We start from the raw sequence: 23,581 nt of genomic DNA on the forward strand, positions 1-23,581 counted from the left end.
TAACTGGAATGAACTGTGCAATGTGACTGACAGAGCAAATATTGTTTTTCTGCTAATGGATACACTCTCCTCTGTTTACATCTTGTAGCTTCAGGGTTTTATTTTTAATTGTATTTCAACTTTCCCCCACAACATGCACTGTTCTCTCTTGTCTCTCTTTGATCTTCTCATTTTCAGACATCTGGTTTTTAAATAGCTGCTATTATGACTAAAGTCAGCATATTGCTCCATCAGCCCCTGGCAGTACTGGTACCACAACCAACTGCATATCTTCTTCTACTACCTCTCTGGAGACTGATTGTGCTAGGTCTGCAACCTGTTCATACTGTAGGCCTGAGATCTGAAAGTCTGTGCGTGTCTCCAGACCAAGGTTCAAACATTAACATCACAATATGCTAGTGTTTCATCAAACCCACATTCTTTCTTCATGTAGGCTTTATTCAATGCCAGATGTGTGTGAATAATACTGAATAATACAGAAACCGTGGGTATGCAGTTATGCATCTTGTATAGTTGAATATTGTTTAACAAATTAGACCATTTATCTCAAGAATTTAACAGTATTGCAAAGATGATTTATATTATTAAATATGGTTCATTTTTCCTCTTATTTATAACTGGTGTAAATAGAGGCCTCTTGAAGATATACATCTATACATATTCAGTCTGGAGTATGTGAATGAAACTCCCATAGAAAGTTCTAGGCCAAATTCAATGGTAATATATATTCTATTATAATGTATAGGTCAGCGAAAGGTTGGTCAGAAAACAGATGTCCATGGGTATAATAGTGTAACCTTCACTTACTTGGCTTTCAGATGTTGTCCAAACTGTGTGTAACTCCAGTGCCAGGTGTTCAGTTAGACTGTGAGCTCTCCTGGGCATGGACTGGCTGTTCATCTGTTTGAACAAAGCCCAAAACATGGGGCCCACTCTGATCCTAACTCGGAGATTCTGAATGCTACTGTAATATAAATGAATAGTGATAGGCATACTAAACAAGTCCCAATATGCCCCCATTAACTTATGAATCACCATCTCCAACGCTCCCAGGGCCAAGTGAGTTTAAGCAAAGTGGGCATAGCTCCTATTGGATCAGATTCCTATCTCACATTACTGTGAATCAAGAGTAATGTTATTGAAGTCAATAGAGGTATACTAATGTGACAGCAATGTGAGGTCAGAATTAGGCCAAATGGGAGGAGTTATGCCTATTTATACCAGAGGCAGAATTCGGTCCCCATTGAATACAAAATTGGTGTAATTTATCCTTGTTTTGGGCATGTAATGACTATCATATCAATGAAATTTACACTATTTTGCCACTTAAAGTAATTTATTCATCATCTAATTATCATTTTAAGTCCGAATTAATTGTGGCTGCAGATGATTATGTACATAACATTGTAGGTGAAAAACTGGGGGGCATGTTTGAGGACTGTCTGAAAATTTGTGACTCAATTTTTCAGTGTGTGCACCTGCTACTTTAGTTAAGTCAATGATAGCTGCATATGCTTAGCACCTATGATAATCAGTCAGTTGGGGCCTTGAACTTTATGTTGATGACTCCTCTGACTCTTTTGGTTCTTCTCTGACTTCCTTGTTCACCTTAATTGCCCTGCATTAACACTCCCGTTCACTACAATTGTAATTCCCTAAACCTCGTTTTTACCAACAAGATGTATTCATAGATCAAAGCAGTCCCAGAATATTACTTGACTCTTTATTCCCTTTCCCCTTATATCTGTGTTCTTGCAAGGTCTACACCTAGGGTTTACATCACCTGTCATTTAGACTCCTGTATATCAAGAGTAGTGCCAGTAAAGTAAAGTAATATGGTTATAAAACCGATCAGTTTACAGCCTAGCTGAAAATATATTCCCTTGGTACATCATTCTTTATTAGTATCAATCTGGAAGTGGCTGGCAGGAAGGCCTAAACTTACATAGACTTCTGTTTCACCACTAAAGTAAAGGAAAAAAAAGAGGCTGGTGCACTAGGCAATAGCCAATGTGGAGGAGTATTCTTGTCAGACATTTCAAAGTAGTTTTTTCACCAGACCCTACAGAAGTAATGAATAGTAGCCATGGAAACTACATTGAAACTAAACAAATTTTTCATGCATGCAAACAAATTTTTCATGCATGTCGTATGTATTTCAGTTCTAAAGCTAGCAAATGAAAATGATCTGTATGCAATATCTCTTATTAAATGCAATAAACAAATCAATTCAGACCATCTGACCATTATCAACCCTCGCAAACTGTGTTTTGGCTTTAGTTCCGGAGTTCTTACTAAATTTGGGGTTAAAATGAATAGCAACCCCGGATCCTCAATATTTGCTAGGTTTGATAAGCTATAGAGAACAAGGCAGTGTCAGGTTTCTTTCCTAGAAAAATTCCCCACAGCTGCTATACAATAAATGTATGATTACCCATAAATGTATTTACAGTAATTGGCTCATTTCTCTTCAGTCAATACATTGTACGAGACAAACCATTTTTGTCTTACAATATTGTATTTTTGAATAATAGCTTATGTATATTCAGCTATCTGTGTGTGTGTCTAATATATATAGAGAGACAGACAGGATATAAATATAATACAATGCAGAATATATAGGTGTATATACTTAATGAGCATGGTTGGGAATGTCACATATAGAACATTGTGCATGTAGCGCATTGTGCAGCTATCAAAGTAAAGATCTTCTAAATAGAATAAAATAGCATTGCTGAATATTCTCAGTGGTTTCTACAGAGGAAGGGTACCTAATGGATTATGTAATCAGCAGACACAGACATTTAAAAGGCAGCTGATACACCTGTCCAAAGCCAATGTGATTTTTCGTCCGCTAAAGCAGTGGTCCCCAAACAGTAGAATGCACCCCTTAGGAGAGTGCGGAGGAGCATCTAATGACGCAGAGGGGCCTGGGTTCCGCTCCTGGCTGGGGGTCGGGTGCAAACACATACCATTACAGGTAAGGGGGGAGTGAGAGGAAATGTTTGGGCACCACTGCACTAAAGGGATATGGTTTCTACAGAGCTGAGGACCAAGTTTCTGAGCCAAATGGGGCTGAGTTTTCTGTAGAAGTAACATGCTGTGAGGAATCAGGGCCTGCATCAGAGCAAGTCTCCAGGTAACCTAACTAGTGCAGTTTCTAAATATGCAGTGGAGTTCTGACACTTGGTAATAGACACCGAATGGAACAAAGCCACTCAGCATTATCATTTCTGACTCCACCTAGATGACAATAACTAGCATGGGTGGAATGCCCGTTCAGCCTGGATGCTTTAATTAACCTGTGTATCAAGATTGACAACCACCAGACCAAAGGCTTCCATTAAAAAAAATGGTTCTCCGAGCTCCTGCTCGCTCTAGTCTCCACATTACCAGTCCCTTACTCATTGCTTGAACCTATGCAAGTTGACCAAGTCTGTCCCCGCTTCTCCAATATGAAGAAGAATCAATACAGGGCATCTTGCTGATGCCAATACTGCAGGGAACCAGGACATTTTGGCAGGCTATTTTGATGCAAAATCCAAGCTGCAACTGGGTCAGGAAACACCAATTCCCGGTCCTGATAGTAGGCTGAGTTGGTGCACTTCCCCCTCCCCCTCAGGCCACTCCAACACTTATCTACTAATATCCAGGTAATGGCAGATCAGCATCCAACACATCTCCAACTCCTTCTCTAGCTCTGGCATTCTGTGATGCCCGACATGAGTATAGAGGCGCTAGTGGACTAGAGTGCCTAAGGCATCTGGAGTTCATCTGAGCACACAATACCCCCACCCAGCATAAGGACTCTCTTGAGTTATTGAAGTCCATAGATGGGTCACTCAGGACCAGTCAACCACCAGACAACCCTTCCAGGCCAGCAAGAAGTCCTCCAGCTTGTGCTAATTCATATACCATATTCACAAGTTGTCCTTGGCTCATGCATCTGCTGGTAGTCAGGCACAATATGCTTTGACTCCTCATCTTGCTGACAATCCTGTTTCCAGAGAGCTGACCTGGAACCCACAATCCTTTACAGTTTACTTGGTCCTCCAGAGAATTCAGAGATGTGAAGAGAGGATCCAAAGGCAATGTGGCAACCCTCATGACCTCCTCAATGGCTCCAGGAATTCCTGTTTAGATATCAACACTATGCTGATGTGTTTGCCAAAAAGCCAATATCCTATCACCTCATCACAGCTATGACTGCCTCTTTCATCTTCAGCAGGGAGCAGAGTTTCCCTTCATCTACATTTTCTCCCTCTCCAAAACCCTAACAGGCACACTGGAGCTACCTCAAGGGAATTACCCTGCACACACATGCTATAATTTTTTTTAGGGTGGGGGAAATCTTATTTTTTGTTCAGCAAAAACTATTTGATTAATTTGACCTGAACTACAGTTTTGGTGAATTTACTATTTGATTAAAAATTTTGCTCAACAAACATACATGACAGTGAAAACAAGTTTTTAGCCCTCATACATGGATGTGTGTATGTGTGTGCATATATCTATCTATATCTATATATAAAAAAGGCTGATTAATCACAGTTAACTCACATGATTAACTCAAAAAAAGTCATCACGATAAAAAAATCGTGATTAATCACACTGTTACACCAAAGAATATTAATTGAAATTTATTAAATATTTTGGATGTTTTTCTACATTTTCAGATGTATTGATTTCTATTACAACTCAGAATACAAAATGTACAGTGCTCCCTTTATATTATTTTATTAGAAATATTTGCACTGTAAAAAAGATCAACAGAAGAAATCATATTTTTCAATTCACCCCATACAAGTATTGTAGTGCAAGCTCTTTATCATGAAAGTGTAACTTACAAATGTAGATTTTCTTTTTTTGTTTTGTTACATAACTGCACTCAGAAACAAAACAAGGTAAAACTTTAGAGCCTACAAGTCCACTCAGTCCTACTACTTGTTCAGCCAATCGCTCAGATAAACAAGTTTGTTTACATTTACGGGATATACTGCTGACTGGTTCTTATTTACATCACCAGAAAGTGAGAACAGGCATGCACATGGCACTTTTGTAGCAAGATATTAATATGTCAGATATGCTAAACATTCATGCTCCTTCATGCTTTGACCACCATTCTAGAGAACATGCTTCCATGCTGATGATGCTTGTTAAAAAAAAAGTGTTGATTAAATTTGTGACTGAACTCCTTGGGGAAGAATTGTATGTCTCCTGTTCTCTTTTATCCACATTCTGCCATATATTTCATGTTATAGCAGTCTCGGATGATGACTCAGCACATGTTCGTTTTAAGAACACTTTCACAGCAGATTCAACAAAACACAAAGTAGGTACTAATGTGAGATTTCTAAAAATAGCTACAACATTCGATCCAAGGTTTAAGAATCTGAAATGCCATCCCAAATTTGAGAGGATCAAGGCATGGATCATGCTTTCAAAAGTCTTAAAAGAGCGACATTCTGATGCTTAAACTACAGAACCCAAGCCACCAAAATAGAAAATCAACCTTCTGCTGGTAGCATCTGACTCAGGTGATGAAAATGAACATGCTCTGTTTTGGATCATTATTGAGCGTAACCCATTATCAGCATGGATGCATGTCTTCTGGAATGGTGGTTGACGCATGAAGGGACACATGAATCTTTGGCACATCTGGCACATAAATATCTTGTGACGCCAGCTACAACAGTGCCATGCAAACACCTGTTCTCCCTTTCAGGTATCATTGCAAACAAGAAGTGGGCAGCATTATCTCCTGCAAATGTAAGCAAACTTGTTTGAGCAATTGGCTGAAGTAGGACTGAGTGGACTTGTAGGCTCTAAAGTTTTCCATTGTTTTATTTTTGAATGCTGTTATTTTTTATACATAATTCTACATTTGTAAGTTCAACTTTCATGATAGAGATTGCACTACAGTACTTGTAGTAGGCAAATTGAAAAAATACTATTTCTTTTGTTTTTTATAGTGCAAATACTTGTAATCAAAAAATAAATATAAAGTGAGCACTGTACACTTTGTAGTCTGTGTTGTAATTGAAATCAATATATTTGAAAATGTAGAAAAACATCCAAAATATTTAAATAAATGGTATTCTATTGTTTAAGAGTGCGATTAATTTTTTTAATTGCTTGACAGCCCCAGTATATATAGTTATATAATTTTGCATGTCATATTATTGTGGGTGTCTATCCCACACAGAAAAACAATACAAATAAATGACCAAGTCCAATCCTGCTTTCAGAATTCTCATTGAATTCAATGAAAGCTTGGCACAAGTAAGGACTTCAGTATCAAGCAGTCTGTAGCCCCATGTTTGCTGTAACTAGATGTTTCTATGTGGCACATTGCATTTTCTCAGTACTTATTTGTAGTGTTACTCATTTTGGCTGCAGACATGCAGTATGCTAAGTGTGTCTAGTGAAGATTATGGGATTTGAGTGAATTCATCTCCTGGCAGATATGGTCAGGACCTCTTAGGAGAATATCTTAAAAATTATTCTTTGTTTAAATTTAGAAGATAATGAAAAAAACAAACTCAAGACTGTACATTTGGTAAAAAAAGAACCACTACTAATTGGCAATACAAACAATTATTCCTTAGATATAGATAATTATTTCTTTAGTCCTTCATACATAGTATTAGTATTTTTTTAACTTTTTTAACTCTTTGACTCATCTGTCTTCCTCTAATTTTAATGCTACACATCTCTTGATAGGAGTAGGAATTATTAGTGATCCTCCTTTTCTTGTTTGCATCTAGAAGATGCTCATGATCCCAGTAAGGGTTTCAGATATACAAGCCACGTCTCAAAGAGTGATAGTCTACATAATTTCTCCTCTTTTTCTAAGCAACAAATACCAGCATAGCATAGTCAGGAAAAGACTTGCTTGCACTTCTTGTGTGTGTTTTAAGTCAGTCTTCCTTCAGCTAAAACTAGAATAGGTATCGATTCTCAATTTATATTTTGCAATATAAATGGAGAATGAACACATGTCCTGTATAGTAATTGAACTGGAGAGGGATTTAACATCCAAAATATTGATTAGAATCTGCTTACTTATGCACCATTGATTGTGAACTGCAGTTAATCCCCTTATCTGAAACACTCTGGTTTCTTTCTGTATGAAGTTGAGACTCGCATGCTAATAATTGTCTAACAGTGATTTCACGTTGCTTCTACATCAAACACACACACACTTTGCAAACTCAAGGTACCATCCTTTCTGGCATCCATCTTAATGTAGCACTTTGTTTTGTTTTGTTTTTGACATAGTAATTGGATGTAATGTGATTTTATTCAACACCTAGAAATATAAAGTGGGTTCTCAGGTCAAAGCTTCATGCTGCTCAAGCTAAAGCAGGACTGGCAGGTGTCAGTACCTATCCCTGTAAATAGTATCTAGTGAGCTGTGAGCCATTTATCAAGTCTGTCTTTGAAGTTAGGTGAGAACTTGGGGAATCTAAGGAGTCAGAGAATACAGCAAATTACACCACGGCAATCTGATGAAATATTTGCGAGATAAAAAGTGCCAGCTCAGTACTAATCTGGTACATATAATAGACCCTGAGACAAACATTCTGGAATGTGCTTCCTCAAACAAAAGGCCAATTCAGATATTTTTTCCAGTGTTGGTTCTTGGTGATAATTTTCAGTAAGCAGTGTTCAGTGCATTAACCTGAACATGATGTTTTTCCCTGACAGATAATTGTGATGATCAGCTGGTGTCTGCCTTGCCTCAGTCTTCATTCAGCAGTTCATCAGAGCTGTCTAGCAGTCATAGTCCTGGCTTTGCAAGGCTTAATCGAAGAGATGGTGAGTCTATTTTTCTATTGATTTCTGCTTAAATTTCCTCATTTTTTCCAAAGCATTTTATTATATACAAAAAAGTAAATGAGGGTCAGTGTGTATTTTCAACTTTATTTTGCACAGAATGTTGAAATGATAAAGGGTAGGCATATTTAAAAAAAATGTTTAAAGTTTTAGGAAACATAGGATTTTTATCACTGGGAGTTAGACCATTGTGTCATATTCAAGTTTCGAGGAGAGCTGTGGACATAGCTGCATACATACTACCAGAGGAGTTGTGATAATTTCATTTAATACTAATAGTAGATGAAGCTGAATTGATTCAGAAAATCTATTTGGATAAGCATCCAAATGTTTTTGGATACTCGAATTCATGAAATTGGACTGGAAATCTCTCAAGAAAAGGCTTTTTCATTCGTTTTCTAGTATCTTTGTTTCTACCATTAACTTCAGTGGTGCCAGGATTACATTCCATAAGAACATTTCCAACACATCTGTTTTCATTCCTGGAAGATAAAAGGAAGTGCAAAGGTATAAATACCAATATGGGGGCAAATGGATAACCATTGGTAATGTATGTTACCTGGTTGGGAATATGGGTAATTGCAAGAGGTCATTGAAAAACCAATAATATTGTCATGAACAGATTTATGAAAATTTATTTTGTTTTGTGGAAATTCAAAATTTTGAGGAAAATTCAAAATTTTAATTTCTTTGACCATTTAATAATGGCACCATGTGCATTCACCTAACTTACACTGGAAGCTAATGACAAAAACTGCAACTACTGATATTTCAGGCCTTTTTTTTTTTTTTAGTGAAGGACAACAGGCAGTTGCACTTTAGATGAGCATGCAATGGTGCATCTACATTTGCATGCAAAACACTAGGAATTATGCAAGCAAATGTAGGTTTGGAAATATGTACTTAACTTTGGTCTCTTGTAATGACAGCATGTCCTTTATATCTACCCAATTTCCATACCTGATTCTTATATATGTTTTCCATATCAGGTTAATTTCTGGAATTAAAGTATACAAATGGACTTCACGGCACATCTTATTGTTTAATTAAAATGCAGTTAAAATTAGAATTTTTTTAAGAAAAAACTTTGCTGAATTATTGCTGGAAGATTTGTTTAATTTAGGTTGTAACAGAGGACTCTGAAAATATTTTCTTTAACTGCTATGTAATTAACTACAGTATAATGTTAAGTGATCTATTGTGTCATGAAAAGGGAATTGTCTGAGAGAAGAGAAATTTTTGTAATTACCGTAAACATATTTTCTGTTGCTAACAACAAAAATCTATTAAAATACTTTGTGTGAAGGACAACTATTCTGAAGCTTTCTGACAGTATCTGTGACATGATATGAATTCTTTGTCTAGAAAGAAAAATGAGTTAGACATTCATTCAAGGACATATCACTGTTGACATTGTCTACTAATTGCATATTAGTAATGACTAATTACACTCAAAAGCCAAATTAAAAAATAAACATAAGTATTTAGGGCATTGAAGAGGGAAAAACTTTGAAATACCAAGAAATTGCTGTAATCAGCCTCATTAGACATGTATCCAGGAACTCAGTCATTCTTGTCAATAATGCACTCAAGGCGATTTTTCTTTTTTCCTCTGTGCCAAGGTGGTTCTTGATCTTACAATCAAAGTGCTACTGATGAGGGAGAACAAAAACCTTCAGAAAAGATTTTAAGCAGCAATAAAGTGGAATGATGGAAAGTGGAGTTATTGGTAAACAAAAGCCCATTGGCAGAAGTAGCTAAACATATTTCTTTTTATAATTACTTTGTGGGGCCCAAACTCTTAGTGAAGCTAAAAATATAAGTGGACAACAGAATTTTTTATTGTTTCTGAACAAGATTGCCTCAAGCTTAGGACTAGACTGTGACCTGGACTATACTCATATGCAAGTCTAAGGATGAAATAAAAGCCCATGTTACAACCCTCTGTGATCTACCTGAACCTTGGGACCAGGTGCATAACTCCCTGGAGCAGATGGGCAAGCAATGGGCAGAGTAGCTGAGCCAGTTTGGGGCAGGAGGTAGGAATTTTCTGCTGGTCTGTGCCTGTAGTAAATTACTACCCCTGGCAGCAAGGAATAAGCAGTGAAGAAACTGTGGCCCAGCCGTGTGCCTCTCTGAGTCTTCCAGTGCTATACTTGGGTGGTACCTAAAATCACAATCTAGCCCTTAGTAATACATCATTATTTCAGACACTGAAAAAAACTCTGGTTATAAGAGGTATTCAAATGCATTCAACTCATCCTATCTATTTAACGAGAATTTGCATATATTGATAAGTATGTAAGATAAGAAGTAATAATACTTGATACTTCCAGAGAGCTTTCTATCCTTGGATCCCCGTGGTCATTGGAACTCCTGTTGCACTCTGAAACTATTTATAGTGAAGTAGAATGAAAGTCCCAAATTGCTTCATTACAACAATGTGTAAATTGTGAATTTGATTAGTGTGAACCTCCACTTAGAATAAAGTTGTTAAAATAAAATGACTTCATTATAAGAGGGATCGACTGTATTCTGAAGTGTTCCTAAGGATGCTTACCTTAGGACCTTCTTTGCATTTCTTTGTGAGAAAATGGCAGGATTGTCTCAGTAAGGTGCACTCCCAAAAATGTTAATTCATTTAGCTATATCTCTTAAACTATGAAATCTATTAGCATCATAGTAGAATGCATTATTACTTTTTAAATTGCCTTTGCCTTCCTACTCCCTAATGTGCTCAGGCATTAGTAATGATCATAGCTTTACCTCTGGCATCTTTCTATTACACATACATCCAAAGCAGTGGGTTGTCTAATTAGAAGATTGCTAGCTCTCTGCCTACTCGTTCTTTACCTCTGAGGGTCACAGTACCCAGCAGGATACAGATCTGAATGTCTTATTCATCCATCATGCTCAGACATTTTGTTTATGTAGTAGTTCATGACCAGACAACTTGGTTAGCCACCTTTTCATGGCATGATCCAACTCTCCCTGGAGATAGCAGGGAAAAAAATCTGAAAATGCCCTCTAGCCTTGTATAAATTAGCTTTAATTTATATTTCCTTTTCGAGTGCTGTAGGGATTCAGTATCAAGGCTGGGCTACTAGTGAATATTTTTTTCCCACTAACAGGTTCACAATTTATAGATCAGGATTTGACTTTTTTTTTTAAACTTCTGTGTGTACTTTTCAATGAACATTTCTGTAATATTGTGTAGGTGAACATATGAGGAAGATAATTTAATCAGGAAATATAAGTATATATTCAGGAATGTGCGTGTGTGCAGACAAATTAGTATATTCACACAGGAAATGTTTGTGAAGCCAACCAGTACAGACTGGCCTTTTGGAGTTAGGAGTGAAGGGGCTGGGAATCAGAGGGACTAGGAGAATGAGAAAGCCATTGATTTTTAAAAGGCAGCAACTCTGAATGGACAACATTCAGGGAAGATTAGATGGGACAGAAGAATGGAAGCTGAAGCACCTGAAAAATCTAACTAGGGACATTTTGTACATGTTCCAGCCTGAGAACATGCAGGAAGTGTTTGTAGTTTGGCAGGGATCAATGCTTGGGGACAATCATCTGTGATACAGCAGGGCCAGGGAGCAGTGGGAGAGTGATCATATGGAGTGCCGGGAAGTGGGCTCAACCAGAGGTTCTGGAGGAGCTGGAAGAGGGGCTGCAATCTGGCGCATTGCAGATAGATATGCGTCAGGGAATCCCTCACACCACAAAAAGAACAGACAGTGGGAAGAGGGGTGAACTGTGCCAGGTACACGCCCATGCTCACTGCTCCATGAAGGAGCCACCAGCTAATGTCCCCGGCGGGCCATAGGATGGAATAGAAACTGGCCCACCAGGGACGCTCACCCTCTGTGGCTGGTTGAAGGTCCCGCCACTTGGTATCAGAGCGGGACACGAGGGTGGGGAAATGAAGAGTGTGGAGCAGGAGCATGTAAAGATGGTCCCATGGCGTGGTTTGGAAGCAAACAGTCTGCAAAGCGTGCATCTGGGTTGGGGTACAAAGGGGTGGGAGCCGAGAGGGTTCATGGGGCAGGGGCTTGACAACGAGATCTGGAAGGCCTGGGGTGAGGTGCAGGCAGAAGATACTTTCTCACAGGACCCGCTTGAGGAAAGGCTGAGAAGTGGGCAATAAGGCTGTCTCCACCTCCCAAAGTATTCTCCAGGTGATGCCAAGGGCAGAGAGCTCCATGCACCAGCTAAGTGCATAGGGATCCCCCCAGTCGTAGTCCAGGAGGTCTCTGATCCTGAGGTGAGAGAATGGTAGAGGGGAGATATACAAGACCTAGGTTAATTAAGGTGTGGTTCCCTGTAGACTAGGTTAAATTCTACAGATTAATTGGAGTACCTGTTGTCAATTAAGGCTCTGTCAGGAACCTAATAAAAAAAACCCTGCTTCAGGCAGAGAGTGTGTGCAAGGAAGGAGAGAGGACTGGAGTTTGGAGGTGTGTTGCTGAGAATTGAAAGACCAGAGAAACAGAGGAAAGGAGATCCTGACCCATCAGGGAAGGGAGACTCCCTCCCCCAGCATCAAGGACCGAGTGTAATCCTACCCAAGGGGGAAGAGGGTAAGAAACCTGCAGGGCTTGAGAGGGGCTGGGGCTCACAATGAGGAGCAAACCCAGACCTCTCTTCCCTGCTTCCCTCCTCTACCACTTTCCTGAGCTGGACCCACGGCACCCCAGAGGCAAGAGGTGGCGTCCTAGTCCCCCCCCACCAAGAAAAGCGCGGGACCCGCCATACCAACATAGGCCATTTTGCCACATCATATATGGAATTGTCTCTACACAGCACAGGAACAGATATTCACAGGGATGCTGTTACTAAATGGGTGCCTGCCAATGTGAACTAATAAAGGCTGCTGACTGGGAGTAGGGCCATCACCCCTCTTGCTACCATCAGGAAGAACTGTGGGGCCAGCATGCAGTAGCACAAGAAAGGGTCCACAGTAATGGTCTCAGCAGCCAGGGCTGGCTCCAGCTTTTTTGCCGCCCCAAGCGGCAAAGGAAAAAAAAAGAAAAAAGATAAAGCTGTGATCGGTGGTACTTCGGCAGCAGCTGTACCGCGCTGCTTCATTCTTCAGCAGCAATTCGGCAGCTGGTCCTTCTCTCTGAGAGGGACCGAGGGACCCGCCACCGAATTGCCACATGGATGTGCCGCCCCTTTTCATTGGCCGCCCCAAGCACCTGCTTCCTGCACTGGTGCCTGGAGACGGCCCTGACAGCAGCAGCTGCAAGGTGCTAGTGTAGGGGTTTATCTATGTAGCTGCTTCTCTTGTCACTGGAGTATCTGAATATCTATTTGAGATCCTTGTTTCAGCAACATGTATTCAGCAGATGCAGTAAGCCAAAGGTGTGGATCTCTGCTGGGCACACATTGCACAAGAGAAAGAAGGCGCTTGTAGAACATGATCAGCTCCTACAGAGGGAGAGAAGATGCAGCAGCAGCAAATCAAAAGGGACTACAAGAGACTAATGCCAAACTCTAGGCAGCTAGAGGAAAATTGGTAGCAACTGACAGAGAAGCAAGAGAGCCCAACTGCAACCAGCAAGCTTGGTATCAAACTCATATCTACACTTATTTGACTAATGCCATGGAAAATGGGGCTGCTCTCCATGATGCTCTTCTTGTTTTGTATATGCTATAGTCTACATGATGCTTTTGATAAGTAGGTTACCTTGATTATGGTTGGGCCAAAGAGTCAGATACTGCTATTTCCCTTGTTTCTCATTGGATTTTCCTTCTGGTCATGTGCTATTGAAGTGGGTATTGTTACTTTTCCTGATGGTAGTAGACACCAACTGGAACGAGGCCACCCAGCATTATAATTTGTGGCTCATCCTAAAAAACAATATTACTGGCATGGATGTAATGCCTGCCAGCATGGGTGCCTTAGTCAACCTATGCATCAAGATCAATGTTCACCTGACAAAACGCTGCCAAGAAAAAAGATGGTTCCGCCAGCCCTGCCAACTCTAGACTATGGCATCAAATTACACAGATTGCACAGCAATGTTTGAATATCAAAACTTGCAATGAAAAGTTTACAAACAACTCATAGGCCAAAATATATTAGTAAAACCCATTCGCCAAACAATTAAAAAGTGCAAACAAAAATGTAAAAACAAATGTTATCAATTTTCAGACAATAAGCAGTTAGAAGATAGGTCCAAATCCAGCAAATTGTTTGCAATAAATAGTAACAAAAGAAAAGACAAAAGACAAATAAATACACTGGTTTTATAAACAAATAGGTTGACAGTCCTCAGAAGATAATTGAAATGGGCTTACTTTTTCAATTTTATTAGCATGCAAATAAAATTCATCAAGACTAATATCTCACACTGATACAAACTGTAAGAAAATGAAGGTAGAATGAAAATGATGCAATCTGATGGAAATAAATTAACAGCAAATCTAAGTTGATCCAGCTAACAGCAAAGCTTGTACCTCTGTGACTTACCTGACTTGAATATGTGAAATAAAAACAAAAAGGTGATATAATTCTTTAATATCTGGATTGGGTTGAATAAATGAATGCTACAATGACTAATACATAATAGAAGCACAGGATGATGCATATTAATTTATTGAGAGTGAAACATTCCTGTCCCCCTTACCGCCCCCCCCCCCAATTACTGGACTGATTAGTTCTTCAAAATAGAATAATCACCAATGATTTTTCAAAAGACTAACCTCCAACAGGCTTTAGTTTCATAATATAGCTTCAGTGTCTATATGCCAAATATTTTAAATATGCTCAGGATGACATGGAAGCAAGTACTAGAGGCCTGATATGTAATTTTGACTCCATTAAAGTCAATGGGAGTTTTGCAAATGTGTAAATAATGGGAAAAAAATCATTCACAAATGTGAACTGAAACTTAATATCATGTCCTCTTATTTGCACCCTTTTTTATATGCTCTTCATAATCATTTCTGGAAACAAAGTTTTGTTCCTACAACTATTCCTGAAACATAATTTTCAACTCCACAGCCAAAATCCATTGAGTAACTTAAAATGTGTTTCAGCTGGAAGAGATTAGTTTAGAATTTTATTTGTGAGGTTAGTACAGGAGGATAAATGACAGTGCATAGAAGAAGAGGAGAGTCAGGGTTATACAGAGAGCTAGTTTATTACTTGCTTGTACCAATTTCTTAGCAGTTGTAAAGGGCAAGACTCTTCCAACCTGCAAATTCTGTGAAAGGCAGATGACGAGTTTAAGGTGGGCACTTCGGCTCACTGTAGGAATGGAGTGGAGGAGGTTCCTTATGAACAGGGACCAGGGAGTTTGCCTCACAGGTAGCAGCATCTGCCTGTACAGCAGCTGGTAGAACTCCATTCATCCACAATTCTACATCTTTCAAATGGGGCTTCTTACCTTTGAAATCCTTTGGGGCTGTTTCTCCACCTACAACTTGACTTCACAGAATGAGAAGAGGAGAGCTGGGAGCAGAGCATGAGGGGTCTGTAGGAGGGTTGCTGTCAGTAAAGGTAGATTACTCAAAATGTTGATAAAAATGAACATGAAAGGACCATGAATAAGATCAAATCAAAATAAATTTTCAAATATGAATGAAAGTTGTTTATGCTATTGCTTGAGCTGTACTCTAACGTAGTACAATGAAATCCCGCTGCCTTTACCTGTACATATTGCTATTTACCCTTTTTCAGACATTTTAAAACTAAGAATATACTTTTTCCCCCCTCAATAAAGGCTATGTCACTGTGCAATACCTTAATTAGTTATCAGAAATCATCAGGAGGTTCTGATAAGAGTCCGATTACAAGAGGGAGTTTTCTGTCATTAAAGAGTTCAGGGAGAAGCCTCTTTTATTTGTACATATTATCTGAGGGGAAGCGCATTTACTCATTTTGAGGGGGAAAGAGCTTGCAATTCATGAACCATTATGGGCCTGCAAGCTGTGTCCTCTCACCTGGGCTCAGAAAAGAATTTTGTTATTGACATTTGAAAAGATTTTACCTATCTCATGTGGTGGCGTGTTGTTAAACTGGGTAAAAGTTTACAGCAGTAACTGTGGATAAATATTTACATTTTAATAAGAAGAAATCTAAGAACATTCTCAAATGATAAACTTTGGTTAAAGAGAGTAACTACTGAAAGTGTGATTTAATTGAGGCCAACCAAACCCCTTAAAATACACCATTTTAACACAAATTCTACAATCAAACCCCAAACCAAAACAATAAAATCCTGAACCCCGTAATTGACAGCCTGGAAACAAACAGTTAAGGGATTTTAACAGACCATTGACATCAATGGGAGTTGAGCATTATGCTCATTATGAAAATCTCACTTAAGGATATGTCTATAAGAACAGCACTGCAGCTGTATTGGTACAGCTGCGCCACTGCAGCTCATCTGTTGGCATAAAAAAACCTTACCTCCATGTGTGGCATAAGTTATGTCAGGAGGAGAAGCTCCTCTGCCGACATAGCACTGTGCATGTGAACACTTCTGTCAGTGTAACTTGTCATTCAGGGGAGTGGTATATTCACATTCCTGAGCAACATAATTCTGCTGACATAGGCTGTAGTGTTGACATAGCCTTAGTGACTATCTGCATCTTTAGGCACCTAAATATCCTTGTAAATCTGGCCCTAAATCACTGCTCAAAAATGGGATTTAAGAGATTAAGAAATTTAGGTATTTTTGAAAATTTTACTCTCAATAAAAGTAGTAGGTTCGCTGTGTCCCAGTCAACTACCATTTGACTTCAACTAAATGTAAATTGAATGTTTACATCCTCTTGAAATGGACTCTGTCCTTCCTGGTGCTATATGACAGATTAGAAATAAAACTCTCTACAATTCCCTTGTGTACCAGTCACAGTTATTAATTTATAAAGTGTACATATAATTACACAGAATTAAATTTTATAAATTGCTGCATATACATCACACTTCATTAGAGTTCTTAAATTACTTTCCAGGGGAAAAACTCCTAGTTGTAACCTAGTTCAGGTAGAACGATAATGAGTTGAGGGGTTTTGAAGTGAGACTTCCAGCTAGTGAAAGCCACATCACTCAGCAGTTTGGGACACATTTAATTGGTCTCTAGACAACATAAAGAACAAAAGTCTCTGTCCAGCACTCAAATGTCATTTTTGATAGAGAGAGAAAAAAGCCCCGAAATCATTAATTTATGTTTAGAACAAACAGTTCTCTGTTAAGAATCCAGTTTCAGATTTAGACTCTTTGCAAGGTGTGATGGATGGGGTGAGGGAGGAAGAGAGCAATTAGTATTAGATTATGAAGAATACTGAAGAAGGAAACAGAAAAGTGAAGCAAAAGAAGATGAAAGGGATAGAAAAGGAAGCATAAGGGGATGTAGTATGATTTTTTAAAAATGTTTTATACAAAGTATTTATTGTAACATATAACTGTATTATAGAATTTATAATTGCATGCTGTGACACTTTAAGACAGAAGCCCCCAGGCCCATTTCCTTTCAGAACTGCTGTGAACAATGGGATTTGCAGTAAAGCCATCCTTGTTTAAGAACACTAGTACTTCAGAGTTGGCTGAGAAGGTTGTTTAATTGATAGCCAGACAATAGAGAAAGTAGAGGATGATTGGTGGTGTTATACAGAGCAACAGAAGGGATTACACTTAAGGCCTTGTATACCTCAGTGGTTCTCAACCAGGAGTATGCACACCCCTGGGGTTATGCAGAGGTCTTCCCGTGGGTACATCAACTCATCTAGACATTTCCCTAGTTTTACAACAGGCTACATAAAAAACACTAATGAAGTGAGTACAAACTAAAATTTTATACATACAATGACTTGATTACATTGCTCTATATACTATACACTGAAATGTAAGTACAATATTTATATTCCAATTGATTTATTCCATAATTATATGGTAAAATGATAAAGCAAGCGATTTTTCAGCAATAGTGTGCTGTAACACTTTATTTTTATGTCTGATTTTGTAAGCAGGTTGATTTTAAGTGAGGTGAAACTTGTGGGTATGCAAGACAAATCAGAAAGAGGTACAGTAGTCTGGAAAGGTTGAGAGCCACTGGTATACATTGTAGATTAGCCCCATTTACAGCTATTGGTGACTAGCCACTGGTGCAGCTACAGTAGTATAAACTTCTAGTGTAGAAAACAAAGCTGCTGTTTGTGCGAATTAGAACTCACTTTTGATTGGAACCAGGGTAAACTGCCCCAATGTAAATTGCAGTTCATAGTAGTTTACCTTGTCTACAACAGAGGCTTGCACTGGTGCAGCTACTCTCGTGGCTGGTCCTGATGGCTGAAATTAAGGCAAATGTTCAGTGTAGACAAGGTCTAAATAGAACTAGTAATATCAAAAGTATTGGGAGGTTCAAAGGCTGAACAAGTGGAATGTCAGTTAAGATTTTTCATAGACAAAAAGTCAGATTGACATATTGGTGCGTGGTGAGGTCTTGAAGAGAAGTAGAACTAATCTGAGTGGCATCAGTAGCATTTTTCAGCAAAACACTTACACTTGCATAACTTTAAGCACACCATAGTCCCATTGACTAGATTGGGATCTATATCAGGTGTTCAAGCGTATATGCGCACACAGGCACAATTGGAGTCCCAAGTGTTGCCTATTACAACAACAGAAAGTGACAAAATAGGAATTAGTGGCTAGGGTACAATCCAGAGCCTGTTGAGGTCATAGAATCATAGAATCTCAGGGTTGGAAGGGACCTCAGGAGGTCATCTAGTCCAACCCCCTGCTCAAAGCAGGATCAAACCCAACTAAATCATCCCAGCCAGGGCTTTGTCAAGCCTGACCTTAAAAACCTCTAAGGAAGGAGATTCCACCACCTCCCTAGGTAACCCATTCTAGTGCTTCACCACCCTACTAGTGAAAAAGTTTTTCCTAATTTCCAACCTAAACCTACCCCTCTGCAACTTGAGACCATTACGCCTTGTTCTGTCATCTTCTACCACTGAGAACAGTCTAGATCCATCCTCTTTGGAACCCCCTTTCAGGTAGTTGAAAGCAGCTATCAAATCCCCCCTCATTCTTCTCTTCTGCAGGCTAAACAATCCCAGTTCCCTCAGCATCTCATCATAAGTCATGTGCTCCAGCCCCCTAATCATTTTTGTTGCCCTCCGCTGGACTCTCTCCAATTTATCCACATCCTTCTTGTAGTGTGGGGCCCAAAACTGGACACAGTACTCCAAATGAGGCCTCACCAGTGCTGAATAGAGGGGAATGATCACGTCCTTCGATCTGCTGGAAATGCCCCTACTTATACAACCCAAAATGCCATTAGCCTTCTTGGCAACAAGGGCACACTGTTGACTCATATTCAGCTTTTCGTCCACCGTAACACCTAGGTCCTTTTCTGCAGAACTGCTGCCCAGCCATTCGGTCCCTAGTCTGTAGCAGTGCATGGGATTCTTCCGTCCTAAGTGCAGGACTCTGCACTTGTCCTTGTTGAACCTCATCATATTTCTTTTGGCCCAATCCTCTAATTTGTCTAGGTCCCTCTGTATCCTATCCCTACCCTCCAGCGTATCAACCACTCCTCCCAGTTTAGTGTCATCTGCAAACTTGCTAAGGGTGCAGTCCACACCATCCTCCAGATCGTTAATGAAGATATTGAACAAAACCGGCCCCAGCACCGACCCTTGGGGCACTCCACTTGATACCGGCTGCCAACTAGACATGGAACCATTGATCACTACCCGTTGAGCCCGACCATCTAGCCAGTTTTCTATCCACCTTACCGTCCATTCATCCAGCCCATACTTCTTTAACTTGCTGGCAAGAATACTGTGGGAGACTGTATAAAAAGCTTTGCTAAAGTCAAGAAATAGCACATCCACTGCTTTCCCCTCATCCACAGAGCCGGTTATCTCATCATAGAAGGCAATTAGGTTAGTCAGGCATGACTTGCCCTTGGTGAATCCATGCTGACTGTTCCTGATCACTTTCCCCTCCTTTAAGTGGTTCAGAATTGATTCCTTGAGGACCTGTTCCATGATTTTTCAATGAAAGGATTCCCATTTATTTCAATTGGCTTTGGTTTGGAGCCTTAAAGAACAACTCTCTTGATTTTTAAGGGCTACAAATGATATTGAAAACTGGAAAAATATATATATAGTGAAATAAGACTTGTAAACTTTGTTATTAGCATGAATCTCATTAATTTCAGTAATGCTAGGAAGACCCACTGCAAATGTCTAAATTTTGCAAATGAACATTTAAGCGAATCAATACAATAATACAAGAAAAGTACATTACCAAATATACAAAAAGGTATGTTGTTCAATTATTTTCATAGTTATAATTCAGTCTTATTTATTTATTTAATTATGTTTAAACATTCTTTGGTATATTCTTTAAAACTAGGAAGTCTTAGTAATAGACCAGCTCACAACAGCCTTTGATATTAAATCTTGGCTGAGATGTGGGGAGCAGGTTGCCAGATGCCTTCTTTTCAACTGGAAAGTCTGGTTGAAGAGGGAACTTGGAAATGTCCGGTCAGATGTACTGACTAGACACTAAAAGTCCAGTTACCAGGGGTGAGGGGGCGCCCACTTTGAGAAGCACAGTTTGTAGGGCTGCAGCAAAGGACAGAGTGCAGGGACCCATAGTGAGGAGGGTAAGGGGCTCTCAGTGGGCAAGGAACGTGCCCAGGGAGGGAAGGAACATGAGCTGCCCCACCAGTCAGCATTTCTCCCAGCCATGCTCTCAGGCACCTGTGGGCTGGGGATGGCTGAAGCAGGTGGGGAAGGGGGCTGCCATGCAGGTAATGCAGAGGGAGGTGGGGGGTACTGTGCAGGAGGGCTGTGTCCTAGCTTGCCAGCAGGTCTGCCTGGCTGCTTCCATGCAGCTGCAGTGCTCTTCTGAGAAGGGCAACTAAAATGATTAGGGGGTTTGGAATGGGTCCCATATGAGGAGAAATTAAAGAGGCTAGGACTTTTCAGCTTGGAAAAGAGGAGACTAAGAGGGGATATGATAGAGGTATATAAAATCATGAGTGATGTGGAGAAAGTAGATAAGGAAAAGTTATTTACTTATTCCCATAATACAAAAACTAGGGGTCACCAAATGAAATTAATAGGCAGCAGGTTTAAAACAAATAAAAGGAAGTTTTTCTTCACACAGCGCACAGTCAACTTGTGGAACTCCTTACCTGAGGAGGTTGTGAAGGCTAGGACTGTAACAGCATTTAAAAGAGAACTGGATAAATTCATTAATGGCTATTAGCCAGGATGGGTAAGGTATGGTGTCCCTAGACTCTGTTTGTCAGATGGTGGAGGTGGATGGCAGGAGAGAGATCACTTGATCATTACCTGTTATGTTCACTCCTTCTTGGGCACCTGGCATTGGCCACTGTCAATAGACAGGATACTGGGCTAGATGGACCTTTGGTCTGACCCAGGTCGTTCTTATGTTGACCTGCACTCCAAGGTGCCTGCTGTCTCAAAAGTGAGCAGTGCTGGATGGAGAAGGGAAATACTAAATTGGCATTTTGCTGCACATCCTTGGCAGCCTCTCTCTTGTGGAGCTCACAACAATGTAATGTGTCGCTCTTCTGCTGGATACTCAAGTGACAGTGGCAGAACAAGCACCATGCATCTTTCTATGGGGTGACTTGTTTTGGGCACAGCTGGCATGTCCCCTTTGTGTTACTCTCTCTAAAACTATGCTGAGGCAGCTTTACTATTACTATTTAAATATTTATGTATCTGTGGTTGTTTCAAGATCACTGGTGTCAGGCTGGTGCATACTCTGCTGCAACAGAATATAGTCTAAGGAAGATTGTAAAGACACTGCGAGTGCCTTAGTTTCAATATAAATTTCCTTAAAAAGGCCAGAAAACGAAATTGATACTCCTTAGCGACAGGAACCGCTTCAGTGGAGAGGTGTTTTTGAATAAAACAAACCCAAAAACCACATCTGGAAATCAGAAGGCTGAGAGCGAAGAAAATATTGGAGAAATTTATCACTTACAAGTAGGAAATGGTTATTTGTGTTTTACCACAAACTATTTTTCATCGGATATTCAGTGAAGCACTCACATACCTTCTTGAAATGTCAGTACAATATTTTACATTCAAAAGCAATATGATAGCTCTAAGGTGTGCATTGGTTAATGAGCCATTAAGAGTTCAAATACACATTTTGGCTTCATTACTCATAATGCTCTGGGGTAATATATGTCCTGTTGTTTTTGTTTAATTCTTCGTTAAAATATTATCTTAAGGCCTTTGCATCAGTGTCTTCTCACAAATGATCATCTCTCCTTGTTAGTTCTTTGGGTTTGGCTAATAAATATAGGAAACTCATCTTTGATCTTAGTTTGATATTTAATTAACTCTCTAGAGTCCTACTAAGAAAGTTTAACAAACAGGAGATTTGGTCTCTATATAATAATAAAAAAAACAAGAAAAAAGGTAAGACTTTGTTCTGTAACCATATGGGTCTTTCCTCCCTTGAAATGTGAGATTCCATCAAAAAATTCATAAAGCGATATAGCTTAAAACACATTAAATCTAAAAGTAGTACAGCTCTCTTGTTTTAAAGTGGCCACTGGTTGGCAGAAGAGTCCAGCCTTCCTGTTGGTTTAGAAAAGTAATTGTTGTTGAAGGAAAGAGTGATACAGGAATAAATCTTACATCTCATTAAACCTTGATGGCTATTGAACAAGGCTTCACTTCTTCAAATTGCAAGTATTATAGGATGACTACATTGAATTACTAAAATGTAAGTATTCTGGCTGCCTCTTCATCTTATACTTACAAAGTGTAACAAATCCATAGCCATGTACATATAAGATACAGTTTTGGTAAACTGCACACATTTAGCAAAGAGATCAGAATGAAGAACTTTCAACTCTAAATAAATATGCCTCTCCCATGTGAGCTAAAACATGCGGGGGCCAGATTCATGCCATTGGTTTCTCTGGAGTTATACCAGGGATGAATTGACCCAGTTGTACTTTAAATGGGGGAAGTTCAAGGTCTTTGTTTTTTATAAGATAGTGGTGAATAAACTTGCCCTCCAGAATTCTAACATTGTCATTTTGAAAGAGGATGATCTCCCCATATAAGAAAAGAATGATCTCCCTATATAAACAGAAAGATCAGCCTGGGCTATTCGTATGTTCTGTCTTGTTTCTTAAATAATATCAATAATAATAGTTTAAAAATTCATTATGAGGGAGCAATTTGACCAGCTCTAAGAAGCATTTTCTACTTATGCTCATATAACTAGTTTCTATGTCATTTCACATGGCCAGCTGCTTGAGTTTGATATAAACCTGATTTTGAAATTGGTAGGCCTAAAACAACAACTCAGGAAGAACCAAGGAATGAAATGACCCATTAAAGACATATTTTTCACAGCTCAATGCACTATTTACTGTGCTTCCTAAAATGATTGTTTCAACCACTGGGAAACTAGAGATGGCTTTGACTCTCTCTCTCTCTCTCTCTCTCTATAAAAACTGGAAAAGGTTTTTGCGAAGATATTGAGACATTTTTTGCCATTTAAACTCCGCCACGATGGCGTGACTAGTAATACATAAACATTTTTAAATTAAGTCATCACTCGTGGAAGAGTATTTGGAAATATATGAAAAGGAATCTTGGTATTTCAATTTCTTAAATAGGGATCTCTGTCCTCAGCCTTACATTACCCGTGCAATTTAATTACCCCCATACACACACACACACACACACACACACACCCCAG

The 23,581-nt window shown here is 39.3% G+C and overlaps 1 protein-coding gene across 1 annotated transcript in view; it reads left to right on the plus strand.

Annotated features, from left to right (window-relative positions):
* The window catches only part of CNTNAP4 (contactin associated protein family member 4), a 444,291-nt gene that overhangs the window by 192,050 nt on the left and 228,660 nt on the right, over positions 1-23,581 (plus strand). Inside the window, exons 2-3 of the mRNA XM_039545275.1 lie at positions 7,711-7,821; positions 8,269-8,346. Of these exons, the coding sequence (XP_039401209.1) occupies positions 7,711-7,821; positions 8,269-8,346 (189 nt within the window). The remainder of the gene's footprint in view (positions 1-7,710; positions 7,822-8,268; positions 8,347-23,581) is intronic.

This window comes from Mauremys reevesii, linkage group 6 (assembly GCF_016161935.1).
Source record: "Mauremys reevesii isolate NIE-2019 linkage group 6, ASM1616193v1, whole genome shotgun sequence".
NCBI lineage: Eukaryota > Metazoa > Chordata > Testudines > Geoemydidae > Mauremys > Mauremys reevesii.